Consider the following 22,012-nt stretch of genomic DNA (forward strand, 5'->3'; position numbering starts at 1 on the left):
AGGTCATTTTGCTGAGGCCACTGAATCAGCTGCCTGTGCTGTTCAGCTCGTAGGTTCACTGTGAATCTGGAAGAGGCATCCTTCCATCCCCCCTCAGTCTCGTGGCTGCAAATGCAGCCCTTGGTTAGTCAGAGGGTTCCCGTCTAATATTAGCTCCATTAGAAATTGTACTACAGGAGACTTGCAAAAGCTTGGAAAAGTTATGCTGGAATAAATGTTGTTAGTCTTTAAGAGATCATTCACTCCAGTTTAATCTTCCAATAATGTTAGTTCTCACTGAACAAAGTGCTATAATCCTAAAGATGTTCACTCAGAATTAAGCTCTATTGAGCTCACTGTGACTTACATCCTAGTAAGTGAGTTGCAGTGTATTATCTGATCTATACCTTTGTACTGTATATTGTGTTTAATATAGCTATATAGTTCACAACTTATCTCCAGGTCCTGCCTTGAGTTTGCGGTTTGTTTTGCCTTGGCCAAGCCTTTCTATTATTTCCTGTATTCACCGCTACTCATTCTCTTCTTCTCCAAAGACAGTTTAACCAGGTTGCCTATATTGCCTTAAGTAGCTTAAGCTTGACCTGTGTATATTGTTCCTCTTTCAGTCAGGTAATCTCTTATTAAACTTTACTTAAAGCATTATGACCTTCAGGCTTTATTCTGAATCTGTTGCTCTCATAAATAATCAAATGCAGGCTGAAAGTATAGATTCTGGAAAGCAAATTCCTAAGTACGCCTGGATCTTTTGTGGGTGCGATGGCACTGTGGAAGCCGAATTTCCCGTTTTTTAATGCTCTAGAGTACTATACAATCTAAATGATCTCTCTCCATGGAAACATAAGGGCAGTGATAATCTAGGATAAAATTAAGCATTGGCCATTATCTTCTTGGGTATTACTGAATTCACGTCACAATTGAGGAGGGATTTACATATATAACATAGTAGTGATTTAAAGGTTTTTTCTTTTATTTCTGTATTATTTTTATTCTAGATTTCATGTTGCCCTCTGATTTTGTTTACACCAGAGTAAGGGCATTTCCACACAAGCTATTGCCTCAATCGTGTACCTGTGTTGTATCCCCCCCCCCCCCGCTCTTTTCTGCACGTTTTGCTCCCTCTAGCAAAATTCAGTGCTCTTAAATAAGCCGGAAATGCAGGAATGAAATATCAAAGCAACCACTAGAGGGAGCAAAAATATGTGGAAAAGGGACACAGACACCCCCAACACAGTACTATTAAATATAGGGCCTTTCCCCACTTCCCTTAAGCCCCGCGCTACTCGAAGAGAGTAGTGCGGGGTCCCTTGGCACTCCCCACTGAGAGGGGCGGCGACAAGCGCGGCTCACTGATGGCTGCTGCTGTCGCACCAGCTCAGCGCCCAGCATCCTGTAGGTGCTCTCTCTCAACTGGCGCCTTTTGATGGTTCCCAGCGCAAGAGAGCTGCGGAAGGTGCGATGGGGACGGCCGGGCGCGCGCCTGGGATGCTGCGCGCTGAGAGCAGTGCAGGGCATAGAGGGGAAGGACGAAAGTGGGGAAAGGCCCATAAATGCTGAAGGATAAGACATTTCCCCCCACCCATTTTGGTGTATTTTCTTCCTCCTGCCCCACAATTTCATTCCACTGGACATGAGTCACATCGTGGTTTGAATCCATTACAGAGTTCCTCCAACTCTCCCTTCATAATATTCTTGATGGTTCCCTGACCCTGAAGTGCAGCATTTCAGGGGGATTCTGGACCACAGTCACAGAGGGGAGGTGGGGAAGTCATGCTCCATGGATGGAAATCCCTTCTATCTAAGGAAACTTTCCCATTGATCCTAGCAGATCAATACCTGCCAATAGTGGGTCATAGCCATCCGGTAAAATAACAGTGCATTTTTCCCCACAGATATGCCAAGAGGCAGGAATGCAGACTCACCAATGTAAGGCTGTAACTTTGTGATGGTTATTTTAAAAATATAGATTGCTACATCCTAACATTTACACCTTTCTCCTTTTCTCACCCCCTATTTATTTTTGATGCTTCTATTTCTTTCACAGCTGATTATAGGTTGCACCGACCAGTTCAGTAGTGCAGCTCCTGTTCTCCTCCAGTACTCCCATGATGCTGGCCTGTTCTGGTCATTAGTGAAGGAAGGTTGTTACCCAGTGTCTCCTGGGGTGAAAGGATGTGAAGGAAGCTCCCGAGAACTGACTGAGCCCACTGTGTATTACACAGGAGACTTCGAAGAGTGGACAAGAATTACCATTGTCATTCCCAGATCTCTTGCCAACAGGTATGGTTTTGATGTATTTACTGAACACAGCAGTTTGATTTATTTTATCATTTTTTCTGTAGCATTTAATATTTTGCCAGCTTCATTGTTTTTCAGGCTATGAGCTATGCTAAGTGCTGAAAAAAGCCAAGAAAAGCAGGATTCTGCATACTATTGTAAGAAAACATAGCAGAGTGTTTTACTTTTACAATGATCTTTTAGACATTTAACTTGTAGTACTTCGTAAACAAGCAAGCTGTCGTAAAGCTCGTTGGGACAAAGAATTTTTTTGTATTCCCTTTTTTATTTAGGCTTATCAGTTTGGTCAGAAAGGCTGGCAAGAGAGCGATAAGTCCCTGGAACAAAATAAGCCTTCTCAATAGGATTAATTTCATAAACAGGTGCTCCTGGGTGAAGAAGAAACAGAAGGGCATTTGAGCTACTGTGTAATGTGCCGTGTCATTGGATGATGATGATGAGTGTTCAGAAGACTCTTCTTCCTAACTAGAGCGTGCAGGCTCTGGGGCAGAACAATCAAACCATGTTCCCAGCCACAAGCAAAAATAAAAAGGGCTAACAACAACAAATGCCTTTAAAAGAGGCATTCTTGCTTTCTTTCTTTTACCACATTTCCATTGTATCTGCTCTACTTTTCAATGAGATAATATTACCCAGTTGGGCTTCCATTAACTTCTCCTTGTGCATCAACTAAAATTAATCTCCAGCATCTATATATATAAAAAGCTTACAGTGACTTCGTTAATCACGCCCTAACGCTGAAACGGCTGGACGGATTGCCCCCAAATTTTCACAGGACGTTCCTCCCTGTTCTGGGCAGGTAATCGGACCTTCAAATCACTGAAAGTCCATACCTGAGCCAGATAAAATGTCTTTTTCCTGGCGCACCAGGCCATGAAGCTGCCTCTAACTGTCACCCTTAGAATGTTCATTCAGCCTGTCTGTCTGTGGCCTGAGGGCTTAGAATGTTCGTGCAGATGGGCAGAGATGAGCAGTGAAAACAGTAAATAGGTAATACTGTTAGGTAATACGAGTGGAAGTGAAACACATACACACTTTGCCGTGTGAGACGTCAGGTGGGGTTCCCCCCCACGCAGGTAACTTTCACTCTCTGTGCCTCACCCACTATTACCACACAATACACATCCAGCTCATCCTCACATACCTCACTCTGCCCTCCCTCACATCCAACCACCACTTACCCACTTCCTCACCCATATTCGCCACTGCTCTCTTTTACTAAAAGCGAGCTGGAGTTTGCCTTTTTCTTCTAAGAAAATCTACGGGGTGGGGGCGAACCAACACTACTGGCTCCGCTTCTTTTGCACATGGCCCTTTAAGAACCCAGGGGAGCTGGCCTCGATCTGGAGCTTCTCACCACCCTGCCTCTGCTGCCTGACTGGGATAGCCTCCTTTGCCCCAGTTCTGCCCTTACCTAAGCCAGTGGGACTGTGCTGTGGTCAATCCAGCTCCTCTCACGCGGACAGCGGGACTCTGGACAGTTCCGTTGTGGAATGGAAAGGGTTACCTTATACTAAAAAAACAAGACACCACCATATAACAATGTGAATTGAAAAGGGAAAGAAGGATTCCATTTGACCACCCCAAAAGGCTATGCGGGGGATCATTGGACCTGCATGGACATCTGTGTGGGTTGCGGACTGTGATGAGAAGGACAATTGCCACAGCAATGCGTGGCCAGGCCCGCTAGTTGCTAATATAAGGAGAGCCATGTCTTTCCTCTGTTCTTGCCCTTTTAAAGAACATTAGTGTTCCACTTGTTGTTAGGGCTTAATTACTTTCTGGTTTTTATTTTTGCACTTTGAGGCTGGCATTGTCTTCACCTTCTTCTCAGAATTTCAAAGGTGCGGCTCTACTTAATGGCTACTGGAGTTTCTGCTCACAGAAAGCAATATTGTCATAGTAATAGAATGTTCTTGCCCCTTCCTCCCCTCTTACTTCAGCCCACTGCTCATCATGACAGGCCTGGGAACTGCAGGACAGCTGCTTACCTAAATATCTTGCTCGACCCTAAGTCTAGGTGGTTATTCACCAGAGCAAGAAGAAACACATTCCCTCTCACCTTCTCCCCGGAGAGATTCATGGCACATACACAGAAAAAGCGTACATGTCCATATTGCTCAACCTCTGAGGAATCTTTGGAGCATGTTCTATTAGTCTGCCCGAAATTCATAGATCTCAGACCTAGCTTGTTCTTTTCAACACCGACTTACTTGTGCCCTCCATATTCCAAATTGAACCGCCTCTTGAACAATGAGAGGATCCCAGGCAGTTGAAAATAATTTGGCCAAGTTCACATTGTTCGATATTAGTAAAATAAGTTTCTGGCTCTCTTTTTATTTACTTATTTTCCTGAAGTTTGTACTGTACGAACTATGAGCAGTTGTTTAACCCTGTCAAACTCAGGACCATATTACTGCACAGCTTTATCTGTACTTTCTCTTGATGCCTAATAAAGGTCTTTGAATTTGAATTTGCTCATCATGAATGGCAAATGGGGGTATCTAGCAGGAAAAGGGAATTGGTGGAAATTGCCCTATTCCTTCTTCCTTCTGTTAACAGAAAATTTGGGATGGATCCAACTCATTTATTCTGCATGAGTGTTTTAAACATACAGCTTGACAAAGCATTCTGGAGGTCTCAAACACTGTTTTGTGCATGGCTTCTGTTTTCAAAATTTCTTTAAAGCAACAGTTACCCAAAATCTCTATTTGAGGAATGAGCATAAAAGATAGATACAAGAGAGTTGGGGTAGAGAGAGAAAAAGAGAACTGGAGAAGGGGTCAGAAAGAGAGCTGGAGTAGCAGAGAAGAAAGTTAAAAAGAGAGCTGAGATAGTGGGGCAGACAGAGAGTGTTGGCTGTGGGGCAGAAACAGAGTTAGGGGAGTAAGGAAAAATGAAAAGAAAGAAAGCTGAGGTAGCAGGGCAGAAAGAGAAGAATAAGAGAAGAACAAAGAGTGAGAGAAAGAAGAGAAAAAGTGGGAGAATTCTCCCCATCTTCGCAGGCATCCTGCTGTCTCCCCCCATTTGCAAAGCTGGGATTCAGCAAATCGGGGGAGGGGTGCCTATGAAAACTCTCCCCATCTTCACATGCACCCGGCTGACTTTGCATCCCTTTGCAAAGCCTAGATTCAGCTTTCCAAAGCCGGGGGGGGGGGGGTGCCAATGGAGATGGGGAAAATTCTCCTCATCTTCACAGGCACCCTGCTGCCTTCCTCCTCTTTTACAAAGCCAGGATCCAGCTTTGCAAACAACAGTTTTCTAGAGCCCGTTATATTTTCTCTAAAAATTAAATATACTTCATGCATATGTTTTACATGCAGTGCCTGACACATGGTGTCAAAACAAAGGGGCTTTTAACAAAAGCAGTAACACATGCAACCAAAAAGTCCTGGGATCTATTTTTGGAGACTGTTCTTGTAGTGACAGTTTGAACATTTGGTGTCTGGAATAGTTTGAGAACAAAAGAAATCGTACCAATAGGCATTCAGTAACCATATTCTGCTTTGATTTTTCCTATTATACAGCAAGACTAGATTCCGCTGGATCCAAGAAAGCAGTTCACAGAAGAGCGTGCCCCCTTTTGGATTAGATGGTGTATACGTCTCAGAGCCATGTCCCAACTATTGCAGTGGTCATGGGGACTGTATCTCTGGAGTCTGCTTCTGTGATTTGGGCTACACAGGTAAGATAGAACTGTTACTCTATTCAGATAAAAATGTTTTTTTAATTGCTCTGGATATTGTTATCTAACATTTCATTCTTTCATTCATTTTAGTATTTTCAAAGCAGAGGTCCCATTATGATATGCACAAAATTGGCAGTCTTGCAAAGAGGGAAAACAAGAGTGATATATTAATCTCTTCCCTCGTTTTCCTGATCATTACAATTTTTCTGATCCAATTATGTGTGCCTGGACTGAACAGCTAAGCACTACATAAGTTTCCTCATTCTCATTTACCTATATGTGCAAAAACTTGCTGGTCTGGGGTATATGTATTCTGAAAATTCTGTTCACATCTGGATTGCAGTGCTCCTTCATTTTTTCCCCTTGAAACAAAAATACAATCTCAAAAAGGGGTGTTTGTGGGGGATCAAACTAGAGTTTATGCAGTTACTTAACATAGGCCAGTGATGGCAAACCTTTTCGAGACCGAGTGCCCAAATTGCAACCCAAAACCCACCTATTTATTGTAAATCGGCAACACAGCAATTTAACCTGAATACTGAGGTTTTAGTTTAGAAAAACACGGTTGGCTCCGAGGCGTGCATTACTCAGGAGTAAGCTTCGTGGTAGTCGGTGGCTCTGCTTTGAAGCAGCTATACAACTCTTCCAAGGGGTGAATCTTGACTCTAGGAGGGTTTACTCAGAAGCAAGCCCCATTGCCAGGTAAAGGATCGTGCTTTAGTTCTTTGCATGAAAATCAGTGGGGTTTAACAGCGCTTATCAGGGTTACCTACACTGCTTCCCCAAAACTAAGGTTTAATGCTAATAATTGAGCCCAGCACCCCAGGCCAACCTAGATGTGGGGGGGACACTGCTTGCACGTGCTAACAGAGAGGGCTCTGAGTGCCACCTCTGGCCCCGTTCCATAGGTTTGCCACCACTGACATAGGCCCTTTCCGCACGGGCCATAAACAGCGTCCTAGGGACGGCAAAAACGCCGTCCCTAGGGAGCTGTTCGCATGGGAGGTGCAGCGCTGCCCTCACTCCCCCCCCCCCGCCAGTGACGAGAAGACGCTGCTTTCAAACCTCACTTCCTGAGCGAAGTTGTTCAGAAGCAGCGTCTTCCAACCGCTGCCATGCGAACAGCAGCAGCTAGAAGGTGCCATTCCCCCCCCCTTTCCCGAATGCCTTACCATCCCCTCCAGCCTTCCAGAGCATTGCACAGGCCAGGGGACACACCCCCACTGCCCTGCGACTCCAGAGCTGTCGTGCAGGGCAGGGGGGGTGTCCCCTAGCCTGTGCGACGCGCCGGAAGGCCGGAGGGGATGGTAAGGCATTCGGGGGATGGTGCAGCCTCTGCGTAGGCTGCGCCGTCTTTCGCACCCCTACCGGGACCATCTGTACAAACGGTCCCAAGGGGTGCGTCAGCATCGTTTATGCCGACGCACCCAAGCAGCGTGGCCGTGCGGAAACGGCCAAAGTGTGTGGGATCCCTCAATACATTCTGCTAGTAAAGGCACTTTTTTTCAAGCAGAATGAATTAGCTAAAGTGAAGTATTTCTACTAGTGGAATAGATTCATGGACTCCAGCCCCATATGTGGGCCTTTTGATGTATGTTCCTTTAAGTAGGATTGTTCCCCTAGCACCAGTGGCGAAGAGCCAACGGAGACATCCGGGGCGGCTTGTCCCGGGCGCGCCCCTGCCAGATCATGTGGCGGGCACAAAAACACCCCCCTTGCACTGGCAGGGAAACCCCTCTGCCCCAGGCAGCAGGCTCCATAGAGCAGAGGGGACAATGGAAGCAGCGCCCTGCTTGACGAGAGCAGGTGGCGCCAAGCAGGGAACCCCCCACCCCACGGAGGAGGCAGCTGCCTCCTCCATAGGGCAGAGGGAAACTGGCGGGGGCACCCTGCTTGGTGCCGCCGGTTCTCACTCCATGGGAGCCAGCTGTGTTGAGCAGGGAACCCCCTCTCCCCCAAGGAGGAGGTGGCCGCCTCCTCCGTAGGGCAGAGGGGGAATGGCAGCAGCGCCCTGCTTGGTGTCGCCGGCTCTCACACCATGGGAGCCAGGGGTGCTGAGCAGGGAACCCCCTCTCCCCCACAGAGGAGGCGGCCTCCTCCTCCATAGGGCAGAGAGGGGAATGAAAGTGGCGCCCCCCTTGGTGCTGCCGGTGGCGCCGAGCAGGGAACCCTTTCTACCCCACCAGAGCATGCTGTCCATGGGGCAGAGGGGGGAAATGGATGGCGGCCTCCGCGTTTTCTCACCCCATGCACCATCATACAGGAAGGATAAGGTAAGTGGTGGTGCGGGGGGGGTGGCACGGGGGCCATGGGGTTGCGGAAAACACGGAGGCTGTCCCAGGCGCAGCTTTGCCCAGCTACACCTCTGCATAGCTCACCAGATGTTTATTAAGCCTGGTGTTTTATCATGAGCTGGTTGTTGCTCTCTTGTAGTTCTTGTTCTCTGTCCATTTTCAGAAACTTTGTGTCTCCAGGCTTCTCCCTCTATTAAACTCTACTGCTGTCCTATGAGTATGTCTGAGGATTGCTGTATTTGCTGACCTTAGTTGGGTACAAATACTATTAAAGTCCATGCTCCAAAGCAGGCGTTTTTTCCAGGTGAACTGATCTCTGTCATCTGAAGATCATTTGTAATTCTGGATGATCTCCAGCTGTCGCCTTGAGGTTGGCAACATTAAGCCCTTTTGGAGGAAATGGCTGCTTTGGAGGGTGGAATCTATAGCATTATTCTCTACTATCTCCCCTCATCAAACCCCACCCTCCTCAGGTTCCACCCCTCAAATCTCCAGGAATTTCCCAACCTGGAGTCGGCACCCTATCTCCTTCCCCATTCAACAACCAGCCCCCTGCCTTTTACAGAAACTGAGACCTGGAATCTGTGGTTGCCTAGCAACAACCACTGAGGGACTCCATTACTTAAGGCTACAGGTGCTCCTTTTATTATAATTTCGGATTTTTTAAACTCCTCAATTTTTTTTAAGAATTAAGATTTTGCTGCAGACCTGCAGTCCTCTTTAGGTTTGTAGAAATATCCTTCTTGGCCATTCACATCTCCAGTCACAAGATTTAATTATCCAAAGATTTATCGGACTTCGCTATTAGAATATAAGATAGTAAATATAGCTAGAATCTGGTCACCCCAGGCTTTCTTTGAAGAAGCAAATATGTATGAATCAAATGATCTTGCTCATCACACAGTTTATTGTCTGTAAGTGTTTCAGCAAAGCATCTCCTATACATTTCTTCTTCCTCTTTCTGAAGCCTCACATGGGACCTGTGTGTCTAATATACCTAACCACAGTGAGATGTTCGATAGGTTTGAGAGGAAACTGAGCCCTTACTGGTACAAGATAACTGGAGGTCAGGTCGGAAATGGCTGCGGGATACTCAGTGATGGAAAATCTCTTTACTTCAATGGACCTGGCAAAAGGGAAGCAAGAACTGTAGCTCTGGACACTACAAGCATCAGGTCAATTATGTATTTTGCGTCCTTTAACTATATACTGTACCACTTTTATGTAGCCGTTAGCTGGGACATAGGTTTAGAAACTTATGCAAAAAGAATGAGAGACAATAACTCTATAATCTATTTAATATGTGTGTATGTGTGGTTTATATAGAGAAATATGTAAACTGAATTTTGATTTTCTAAATGTATCTATTGTTTTCTGTTAGCCAACACAAGTGGATAAGAACAACCGCTGCTTGTACCTGCGTATTCTCTGTGGTGGCTCTCACTCTGTGGAACAGCCTGTCCAAGAAGGTCGGGCAAGGGGTGCCAGGTCACTAGCAGCACTAGGAGGATTTGGGGGCTGGGAACAGATGCACCACCATCACACAAGCATGCAACATCACTTTCAGTGAAAAACTAGAAAGGACATCATGATATTGGGGGCGATTGTTTTGGAGTCAGTTAGAAATTGAGGTATTGAGGAGATATTGAGATATTGAGGAGATAGAAAAAGTGCAGAGAAGGGCAACAAGGATGATTGAGGGACTGGAGCACCTTCCCTATGAGGAGAGGCTGCAGCGTTTGGGACTCTTTAGTTTGGAGAGGAGGCGGCTGAGGGGGGATATGATTGAAGTCTACAAAATTATGCATGGGGTAGAAAAATGTTGACAGCAGAGAAATTTTCTCTCTTTTTCACAATACTAGGAAAACCAGGGGCATTCATTTAGAAAATGCTGGGGAAGAATTAGGACTAATAAAAGGAAACACTTCTGTCACGCAACGTGTGATTGGTGCTTTGGAATATGCTGCCACAGGAGGTGGTGATGGCCACTAACCTGGATAGCTTTAAAAGGGGCTTGGACAGATTTATGGAGGAGAAGTCGATTTATGGCTACCAATCTTGATCCTCTTTGATCTGAGATTGCAAATGCCTTAACAGACCAGGTGATCGGGAGCAACAGCCGCAGAAGGCCATTGCGTTCACATCCTACATGTGAGCTCCCAAAGGCACCTGGTGGGCCACTGCGAGTAGCAGAGAGCTGGACTAGATGGACTTTGGTCTGATCCAGCTGGCTTGTTCTTATGTTCTTATGTTCTTATGAAATTAAACAGTTGATTACTGAGAGCCTGTCAGGAATAAAAGTAAAATGAGATTTCAAGATGATAACTAGGTAGGCCAGGCACTAGGATTGCCAATCTTCGGGTAAAGCATTGAGATCTCCAGGCTACAAAGATCAGTTTCCCTGGAGAAAATGATGCTCGAATTTGGTTGAATATGGATCAGCCCAGCCCTGTGTATGAGTGCAGTAGAAGGAGCTCTTCCAAACAAATATATGCAAAAAAGAAAACTTACATTTATTTCAAGTAACTTCGGATCACAAGCATTGTTCCAGGTGAAAAGTAGACAGACAGAAACCCTAGTCTAAAGAGATAACTTCCCTATAACAAGTGGGCATTCTAACACGCCACCACATATGTGCGAGCGTGATATGCTTCTGCGGGAAACCCCAGCAGGAGCAGGTAGCCATTACATGTGCTCAGTACAAAGGAGGAGGAGAAAGAAAATGGCTGCAGGGTGAAGGAGGAGGAGTTGGTGGGCAGAGCCTTGACATGGAGAGCAAACAATAAAACAGCTCAAAGATATATAGTGCCCCCATTGTCCAGGCATCCAGAAGTCACTTATTCCAACAAATGGTTGCTAGGGAAGATAGGTTCAATGACAGCACATCTCTGCTGAGCTCTCTTCTCAAACCCAGCACTCCACAGATGCCACCCCTAAATCTCCAGGAATTTCTTAGTCCAGCACTGGCAACTCTTCATGGGTCCCCGATTATAATGAGCTTCATAAATGACAACTGGCAGGAGCAGTAGATTTTAATGGCTTTTTGAGACAATAACTGTTGCATTACCTCAGCAAATTGTGAATTTCATTCCACACAAATGGCTGCGACACATGTGGCGTTACGTTGATCTTGGATCTCACTACAAGCCCCGAATCATTCCCATCAGTCATTCCCTTTTTGAAATGCCCAGAATATTTTCATCTTGTATGCTGCCAGTAGGCTACCCAGTTGTCATTTTATTCCACTGTTCGTGCTTGTCCTTTATGGTTTTGTCTGCTATCTGCTCACTCACCATAGCCACATCTGGGTCCTACCTGGCATCTACAAAGGTGAGATAAACATTGCAAAAAGGTTTTTTTTTTCCAAATGACATTTGGATTGTTAACTGTGCCTGCTTCTGTTTTCATTTTTGTTACAGCCTCAGCCTCTAATGGCTACAGCATAATCATTGTTAATTTTGAAGGCCCAGATCATCACAGACAGTTTAGGCCTCTTTAAAAAAAACAACCAAATTGATACTTTTGTTCCTGATTTCTTTGCTTTGCTTTTTTCAAAGGGAAGATTTTACAACATAAATTTAAGGCTGCAAGCAACCACCATTCAGTTTAATGTGACAGTTATGTTTCAGAGGACTTCTGTGGACCTATTATGCATTATTAGTAGTTACATATCCAAATAGATTCCTGTGGGAATCATCATGAACTTAAAAAATTGAACTTTATACTACTTCAGTTGCAAAGGTTCTGCCAGGCTGGTATCTTCATTGATAATAAGCTTCCATATTTATATTTGATTTTATCCATTTAATACAGGTATCTCTTTTTAAACAAATACTATTGTTGTTAAAGCTGAATATAAATTAACATTTTCTAGTAAACATTTGTTGTGTTTGAAAAGCAAATTCTGATTTAAGAATAAAATATGTCTCAAAATGTATTTGAGACACAAAGTACATCACCTCTCAAGTTCTCTGAGTTCCCAGTTTTCGTGAAGATATAAGGAAAAAGGGTTATCTCTTCTAGGGAAGGGCCTAGAGACTTCATATTTTAATGAAAATTTCAGAGAATCTGCTAAATCTATCATTATGATGCTATATCATATAACCATGTGCAGAACATAAAAGTGTATGCTATGATGTCACTGATGATGCCACCAATGACAACAGCACTGTCCCATGAAAATCCTGATTATTCAAGGGTATGTGCAAAAAAAAAAATGGCTCCACAGTTGTGAACATGCATTGGGAATGCAGATGTCTGGAAGAACCATGCCCAAACTGATTCCAGTATTTGTGGATTGACTGCAAGAAAATCAGGAGAAAGTCAAAAATCCCCCTGGAGAGTTAGGGGTGGTGCCTTTGGAGGGGGGAATTGGGGGGGGGGGGGTCCAGCTAGAATCTGATGTACCACCGTGTTTGCTCTCTGAAACTGCCATTTTTCCCAGGGAAACTGATTTTTGTAGTCTAGAAGTTGGTTGTAATTTCATGAGAACTCCAGGCCACACCTTGAGGTTGGCAGCCCTACTTAAGAACATGGTTCAGCAATAGTGAAATCTCTGTGGAATCCCAGATTACTCTCCAAACCACTTTGTATTTGTTCATGCTTTGCCACAGTTTTAAGTAGGCATCTCTATAATAGAATGTATAAATCTTACAGATTGAAGGAACAATAAGTTGATAATGTCTTGTCGTCTTATAGCTACTTTTACATTTTCTTATTCTCTTAAGATAATTTTTAAATCTTTTTCTTAACAGACTAGTTCAGTTTTATGTACAAATTGGAAGCAAGTCCATTGGCACAGGCTGCAACAAACCAAGAGCCAGGAATGAAGGTAAATGTACTTGAAGCTTGTGCTCTCTGTTGACCTGTTTTGCACAATTAAAATCATCCTGCTGAAACTCTGTCTCATTGCTGATGACAAACACAACAGTTATGCTTGTAAAACTCAAATTTTCCTGCCTCATATTTTAAGCCACTCACTTATACATGACTTGTCATAATGAATGTCTGTCATTATGTCAAGTCCTGTGGGTGGATGGCTTATATACCGGAAGGGTTCTTTTTGCACATATGCATATTGCAGTCCCCCTGTCTCCACGGGGCTCTGGCCTATGAGAGCAGTGCACCCAATTATAAGGAGGTCACTACAACCTTGACCCCCAAGTGCAGCACTTTACTTTTCTTCATAGGAATCAATGTATACTAGAGAACATAAAGGGGTGTGCTTGATAAAACACTTAGGATGGTGGCGCTACTTCATGGCCATGGTAGCCTCTGCTGCTGAATCAAGTCTATTTAAATTTTCACTGTTTTCAGGCTGCTTTCTGCTTTGGACAGCCCAATACAGATGGCAGGGTTTTTTTTTATTAATACGGGGCTCTTTTGTAGCTGAAACTAATAATATGTTTTGAGAAACTAAAGGATGTATCATTATCTCATATAAAATGGCTTAAAGTGGGCCTATGTGTTATTTTCACCACAGAGATCAAAGCTTCTGTGATTCATTTCCCATCCTGGCCAAACTAGGATCCTCAGCATCCACAACTGAACATAGGTTTTTTATTCCAGGTTGCTGAAGAGGCATGATAAAATTACTTTATTTCACTTTGTCTTTCAGGACTTCTTGTTCAGTACTCCAATGACAATGGCATAAGCTGGCATCTGCTGCGAGAACTGGACTTCATGTCTTTCTTGGAACCACAGATAGTATCAATAGAACTGCCTCGTGAAGCCAAAACATCAGCAACTGCTTTCCGATGGTGGCAACCTCAACATGGTAGGTAATAGTTCAGTAGGATAATGTATAACAGTTAAAAGCATAAGGAGAGCCTTCTGGATCAGACTAGTGGTTCTGTGTCCAAACAGTTTGCCCAGATGCTGTAACCAGGACATGTATTTGCTCCATCTGAAGGTAACTATCATGATGTAACTCAATTAGATTTATGTTTTCTTTTATTTCCTTAGATTCTGTATTCTCTTGCTATGCTGGCTATTTACGTGTATTTGCTCTAGTTTAATCTTTAGTAATAACACTTCTTTCCTGTTTAAGAAAGCAGATGGTGACTGAAATCCCAGCCACATGCTAAGACCACTCATACATGCTAAGAACATGTACCTACAAGGGGCGCTAATGTAACTGGAAACTCTGCCCTGCAAGCTCATAGGCAACCTTACCATCATACCTCAAGACACTGGTTATTGAGAGGCTAGGTTTTATATCGTGGGGTGGTGACAAGAAGTCGAACCATGCTTTTACATACAGGCAAACATGCAACATTTGTGTGAGAACAGACAGACCCAGTGTGGGGATGTGAAAGGTTTGACTCTCCACCATGTTTCACTGATTCTTTTCACTCCCCTCCTCAGCTATCAGAAATCATGCATACTGAGCTCACAAATGGGGTGAGGGTTTTTTTTTAGTTTTATATTGTAACTTAGTTGAACTAGTTGGTATATAGCATCAAGAATATTGCTCCTGTATTTTTTTTTGTTTACAGGGAAGCATTCAGCACAGTGGGCTTTAGATGATGTGCTTGTAGGAATGAACGACAGCTCTCAGACTGGTTTTCAGGATAAATTTGATGGATCTGTAGATTTACAAGCTAGTTGGTACAGGATCCAAGGAGGACAAGTAGACATTGACTGTCTGTCTATGGATACAGCACTCATATTCAGTGAAAATATAGGTAAGATTCACATTAAATGAATTATGGATACACTGATAATTCTTTCAAAAAATGTGATAATTTCTAGTTGCCAAATAGGAAAGTTAACAGTCTTCTGGTCTGAAAAGGGCAGAGGCGTATCTAGGCAAACTGGAGCCCAGGGACAAAACCTGAGTTTGGCGCCCCCCCCCCAATATGGGCAGCCATCCTTCCCCACCATGACCAAACAATGCACCAGCTCACAAAACACCTCCCATCCCCAGTAAAACATACATGGCTCTCTCCCCACCAACTCTTTCCTAATTTTGTCCTCACAACAACCCTATAAGGTACGTTGTTAGCCTGAAAAACAGCTCCAAGCCAGTGCAAGTGGGTAGTAAACATGTAAATCTCTCACAAATCACCCCCAGCAAAACATTTACCAAACAACATAAGAACATATGAAAGAGCTTGCTGGATCAGACCACAGCCCATCTAGTCCAGCGCTCTGCTACTCGCAGTGGCCCACCAGATGCCTTTGGGAGCTCACATGCATGATGTGAAAGCAATGGCCTGCTGCTGCTGCTGCTCCTGAGCACCTGGTCTGCTAAGGCATTTGCAATCTCAGATCGAGGATCAACATTGGTAGCCATAGATCGACTTCTCCTCCATAAATCTGTCCAAGTCCTTTTTAAAGCTATCCAGGTTAGTGAACATCACCACCTCCTGTGGCAACATATTCCAAACACCAATCACAAGTTGCATGAAGAAATGTTTCCTTTTATTAGTCCTAATTCTTCCTCCCAGCATTTTCAATGTATGCCCCCTGGTTTTAGTATTGTGCGAAAGGGGAAAATTTCTCTCTGTCAACATTTTCTACCCCATGCATAATTTTATAGACTTCAATCATATCCCCTCTCAGACCTCTCCAAACTAAAGATTCCCAAATGCTGCAGCCTCTCCTCATAAGGAATCCCTCAATCATCCTTATTGGCCTTCTCTGCACTTTTTCTATCTCTTCAATATCCTTTTTGAGATGTGGCGACCAGAACTGAACACAGTACTCCAAGTGCGGTCGCACCACTGCTTTATATAAGGGCATGACAATCTTTGCAGTTTCATTATCAATTCCTTTCCTAATTATCCCCAGCATAGAGTTTGCCTTTTTCACAGCTGCCATGCATTGAGTTGACATTCTCATGAAACTATCAACTAAGACGCCCAAATCCCTTTCCTGGTCTGTGACTGATAGCACTGACCCCTGTAGCATGTATGTGAAGTTTGGATTTTTTGCCCCTATGAGCATCACTTTACATTTTGCTACATTGAACTGCATTTGCCATTTCTTAGCCCATTCACAAAATTTATAAAGGTCCGCTTGGAGCTCTTCACAATCTTTTGCGGTTCTCACCATCCTACATAATTTGGTAAGTAGGAAAGAGAGTTGGTGGGGAGAAAGCCATGTATGTTTTGCTGGGGGTGGGAGGTGATTTGTCAGCATCATAGCTCACAAATCACCCCCCCACCCCTAGCAAAACATACAAGGCTCTCTCCCCACCAACTATCTTTCCTAATTTTGACCTCACACCAACCCTATGAGGTACGTTGTTAGCCTGAGAAACAACTCCAAGCCAGTGCAAGTGGGTATTAAGCATGTAAATCTCTCACAAATCATCCCCAGCAAAACATTTACCAAACAAATGTCAGCATCATCTCTCACAAAACACCTCCAATGGAATCCACCCCAAACAGCAACACTTTCAATGGTATTTAAACTAGGGAGCCCAGGTTCTTCTTTTAAATACACCTTAAAGGGAGAATCTGGGGTCCCCAGTTAAAGCAACATTGAAAGTGATGCTGTTTGGAGGTAGATTCTCCCCCACCCTGAAACAACATCACTTTCAATATTTAAACTAGGGACCTCGGATTCTCCCTTTAAACCCATGCCGAAGGGGGTAGATTTAAAAGGAGAATCTAGAGAAATTTGGGGGGTGCCTGCTGCTGTCAGAGATGCAATTGTTAAGCTAGCAGCACCAACATTTCAGGGTATTTTAGGAGACTCTCCTGATGATACCATCCAGGTTTGGTGAAGTTTGGTTCAGGGGATCCAAACTTATGGACCCTCAAAGGTGTAGCCCCCATCTTCTATTAGCTCACATTGGAAACAATGGGGTATGGGGCACCCCCTTTGGGAGCCCATAACTTTAGACCCCCTGAACCAAACCTCATCATCATCATCAGGAGAGTCTGCCAAAATATCTCTGAAATTTTGGTGCTGCTAGCCAAAAAATAGCACCCCCTGCAGGCAAAACACTGAAAAAACACTTAAAAATTCAAAAAAACCACAAACGAACTTGCAATTTTTGCGTCCCCCCACAAGGGGGCATCCAGGGACATTTGACCCCCCCTTGTCCCTAGGCAGATACGCCACTGGAAAAGTGTGCAAGTCAAAAGCAGAATAATGATTTCTTTCTCTGATCTCTCTTTAGGAAAACCTCGTTATGCTGAGACTTGGGATTTCCACGTGTCTGACTCGACCTTCATGCAGTTTGAACTGAACATGGGCTGCAGCAAGCCATTCAGTGATACCCACAGTATTCTCTTCCAGTATTCCCTGAACAATGGGAGAGACTGGCGCTTGGTTACCGAGGAGTGTGTTCCTCCAAAGATAGGCTGTCAACATTACACCGAGAGCTCCGTTTACACCTCAGAAAGATTTCAGAACTGGAAGCGAATTACTGTCTACCTTCCACAATCAACTATGTGAGAACTGCTATTTTGATTCATACAGTAATTCAAGCTGCTTAGTTCTTTTTTAAAAACTGTTTAAAAACTGTTGAGGTTAGCTGCATTTCTATCTTACGTTTAACAGAAACTGTGGATGAATAATTTTATGGATAGATTAAACCAAATGTCTGATTTTTAGGAGATGGAATGGTTAGAAAGAGGCCACCCTGGAACAGATATTTTCCCATCTGCCGCCACAGCATAAGTTTCTGGAAGATTTAAGTGGCTGTTCTTGGGCCAGGTCAAAATGTTCACATCATCCTTGAAGCTTAGTAAATTATTCCCAAATAACTGTAATGATGTTATGAGACAATCAAGTTTTACAGCTCAGAAGAACAATCCATAGTGAATTTTCCCTTCTTTGCCCATAGCCATGAGAAATAACATCGCCATGTCATTTATTTCCCTACCCCCATATTTCACTGTTAAGAACATAAGCGATTGGTTGATGGTCAGTTTATTTATTTGTTTGTTCAATTTATATCCCACTCTCCCCACCAAGCAGGCTCAGAGAGGCTAACAATCCATATATTAACATAGTCTCAACAATAATAAAACATTTAAAATCTAATTATCTAGAAGTTTTTACAACTTTTAAAACTATACGGATGGCATATCAGGGTGATACAGTACCATCTCCTAATCTTAGTTTAAATAATACAAAAAGGAGAGGAAAAGGAGAAAGGGAGATCAGGTGAGATGGACAATGATACATAGCTGTCCTCAACTATAGGCCTGGCAGAATAGCTCCATTGTGCAGGCCCCGCAGAATCTTTGGAGGAAGGGGGGAAACTAGAGCGATATCACATGTTTGTATAACTTCACCTGATAGGAACAGGCGGAGGAACTCATACACGAAATTACTGTACACTATGGCTAATCCTGATTTGTAGTCCTGTTCATTTCCACCCTCAGGAAAATGAGCTACTAACTAGGATCCAGAGAAACACAAGCAGATTCAAGTTTACCAAGTCTATTTTTCTCTTGTTTGGGACTGTAGAAGAAAAACAGGTTATCAAATTATTATGGATTGCTGCATGTTATTTTTTCACTGTTCATTTTTTAAAAATTATTTAATATAATTTCAAACAAATACAAACATTATTACAATCAGTTGGAAATACAAACATAGCATAGCATAAAAACAAATTATTTTAAACCAACCACTAAATGAACCCAACTAAGGGGAATCTATCTTGAAATTACAAAATTACCTTTTCTATTCTCTGTATTGTATTTGACCATAAATTGTCTAATTCTTAAGTAGCTAAAACATAAATCTTCTTTATTTTACCTATCCAGACATGTTGGTTGGGATCAACTTTTTGATTCCAATTTCTAGTGAAAATCAATCTAGCAGCAGTAACCGTATGGAGAACCATAATTTTTTGGTTTATTAGAAAGTTTGGTAAATAATTTAACATGAGGGTTTCTGGAATAAATGGAATTTGTTTTCCCAATTCAATTGATATAGTTTTTACTACTTGTGACCAAAATGATGAAGCGCAGATATTCAGGATTGCTGCATGTTAATTCCTTCCCTATTGCATATGGTCATATACAATCATAAATGTGTTTGAAAAGCATATTATACAAAAGCGCATATACGTGATGGACATTTGACATTTTTATTTTAAATATTTATACCATGCCTTGTGGTTCAAAGGCTCAGGTATCACATAATAACATCACTCCCATATACATAATTCTGTTAATTCGCTCTGAGGTAAGTCCCCTTCCATTCCAGAAGTTTCCAAATATTAGACTGCCATAAATTGGGAATGAAATAGTTTATTAGAGCCTCAGATGGTATACTTTTTCAAAATATAACTTAAACAAGTTTCTTATACAACCTAAAAGAATCAAAAGCAGAGCACATTTTAATTACACATTTGACCTTCTGAATATCAGTACAGTGATTCTTTTCTGTACATGCTATACTAGTTCTTGAACTGTACTGAACTATTGCCTTCATTTCTGTTTTCTCAGCTCTCCCAGGACACGATTCAGATGGATACAACATGATTATACTCCTGGTGGAGATACATGGTCTATTGATAATGTCATCTTGGCCACTGGATGTCCATGGATGTGCTCTGGCCATGGAATCTGTGATGCTGGTCACTGTGTGTAAGGAGGCAAATATTCTGTGCATTTTGTTGGTGATATGTCTTATTAGTGTATCCCATTAGCCCAGAGAGATAATGCTCCTTTTAATTGCACTCTCCACAATTTGTTATCAGGTGTGACAGAGGCTTTGGGGGCCCTTATTGTGTACCTGCTGCTCCTCTCCCTTCTGTGCTGAAAGATGACTTCAATGGTAATCTGCATCCCGATATCTGGCCAGAAGTCTACGGAGCCGAGAGAGGGAATCTGAATGGTGACACTATCAAATCTGGAACAGCTCTTATCTTTAAAGGGGTAAGAAGTTATTCATATCCAAAATTTAATTCTTTTTAAAAGTTCCTTTCATTGTTCTCTGGTTATTTCTTGCAACCTCTTTTTTACTTCACACTCACTTTGGTCCCTTTCTTTCTCTGTAGGACATTTTGAGGTTTTTTAACCATTTCTATCACATTTCCACCTCCCACCATGACATATAAAATGTGCCAAACTGAAATTGTCTTATGAGGGAGCTATACCATCTCTATTTTCATGTGTGAAAACCCATGACAGTGCAAAGAAAAACTCTCTGATGTGACTTTTTGACATAGCACAGGACTTTTATGCAAGGTCAATTCCAGACAGCCCTTAGGTAAAAACTGAGATAGTACAAATCCTGGACTTTGGGCTTAGCAATTGTGCAGGATGACCGAGTCTGAACTTTCTCCAGGATCCAAAACTCAAGCCTGTGGTTCTAAGGAGAGCCTCATGCCTCTCTGGATAAAAGAGTCAGAGAAAGCTGCCTAAATCCCTGAATCAGTCTCCCCTGGTTGGGATCATGCGGAAACATATACCAGAGTGACCCACCGGGGGTTGAGAAGCTGGTGTTCATAGCATCACCATCATTCCTTCTTGAGTCATTGCATTCCCTCAGGAAGACTACATCCAAGCTATGCATGTTTTGTTGATGGAATGAACTAAGAAAAAGAGATGTAAAAGAGAAGCCCAAAATCTGTTGTTCATAACTTTGGCAAGAATCAGAAGATCTCCCTAAAAGGTATGGAATGAAGGATGAAACATGAATGTTTGAAAAGAGCAAAAATAGGATTTGTTTAAAGAAGTATATCTGAATTGGAGGTGCCAGAGAGTGATATCTGCTTGGTGGCTATATAGTAAGACTGAACTGATTGTTCCTACAGCTGGAGGATTGCCAAATTAAAACCAGAAAAAAATGTCATTCTGAAAATGTCACTGAATGGAAGAGAGGTTTTTGAAACAGATTACTGTTGACTGTGGATGAGTATTGCATAGGACATCTGGTGGTCATACATCAATATACAATGGCCTTGGTGAGTTTGTGAAGATTTCCAGCAATATGAAAACAATGTCTGCTAGCATACAGAATCTTCAGTCAGAAATGGACTCATTGAAAATATTCCAACAATGATATGTGAACTTATGAAAGTATTTCAGGAAATGAAAACTGATCATTAAAAAATAGTTCAGCTAGAAGAGGATTTGAGAAAAACAAAGAAATAAAGAACTGATAAAGGGTGCTAACTCTATACAACTGGAACTTAAAACTCATGACCAAGCCATTCTTCAACTTAAGTACTACATCAGAGAGAAGGCCTTAAGACTGAGGCAAGTAATAGAGGACCAAGATCTCTAAAAGAGAATCTCATAAAGAAAATTTCCTCATCTTTGGCTACATTTCTGAGGGTAAAAGATGAAGAGACAGCTCCAAAGATTGAAATAATGTACAGAGCTAATATAAATAATCCATATGGACTCCGCAGACATACTGTTATCTTCTTCTATGCAAAAGAAACTGCAGACCGAATCTTGGAGACTCATTGAAAATCAAAGTTCAAGATAGAAGACAAAGACACCATAATTATGAAAGAAATACCAATCAAAGTCTTGTGGAAAACAAAGGATTATGCTTTCCAAGTAGTAGGTTGGAGTGGAAAGTCAGTTTAGTTATATGTAGTGTTCACCTCTGTTATTCACATAGTATAGAGTGGCTGGTTCGCTGTTGTTTACTTCACCATGGTAGTTTTGTTGTAGTTGTTAAAAAACCAGTTAAAATTATTTTTAAAAAGAGATAGTACAATCCATTTGCAAGGAATTTTCTGCCTCCAATATGTAAAGTGTTTTTGAATCTGTTCTTAGATTGTTCCACTGACTCTTCCCTTTCA

The 22,012-nt window shown here is 42.6% G+C and overlaps 1 protein-coding gene across 2 annotated transcripts in view; it reads left to right on the forward strand.

The window, feature by feature from the left end:
* RELN (reelin) overlaps positions 1-22,012 on the forward strand; it is a 370,687-nt gene that overhangs the window by 264,699 nt on the left and 83,976 nt on the right. For both annotated transcript variants that reach the window (XM_048499920.1, XM_048499921.1), the window contains exons 28-36: positions 2,042-2,277; positions 5,823-5,980; positions 9,245-9,452; positions 13,032-13,108; positions 13,895-14,053; positions 14,775-14,963; positions 17,411-17,684; positions 19,698-19,838; positions 19,952-20,129. In XM_048499920.1, coding sequence (XP_048355877.1) covers positions 2,042-2,277; positions 5,823-5,980; positions 9,245-9,452; positions 13,032-13,108; positions 13,895-14,053; positions 14,775-14,963; positions 17,411-17,684; positions 19,698-19,838; positions 19,952-20,129 — 1,620 coding nt within the window. The remainder of the gene's footprint in view (positions 1-2,041; positions 2,278-5,822; positions 5,981-9,244; positions 9,453-13,031; positions 13,109-13,894; positions 14,054-14,774; positions 14,964-17,410; positions 17,685-19,697; positions 19,839-19,951; positions 20,130-22,012) is intronic.

This window comes from Sphaerodactylus townsendi, linkage group LG06, assembly GCF_021028975.2.
Source record: "Sphaerodactylus townsendi isolate TG3544 linkage group LG06, MPM_Stown_v2.3, whole genome shotgun sequence".
Classification (NCBI taxonomy): domain Eukaryota; kingdom Metazoa; phylum Chordata; class Lepidosauria; order Squamata; family Sphaerodactylidae; genus Sphaerodactylus; species Sphaerodactylus townsendi.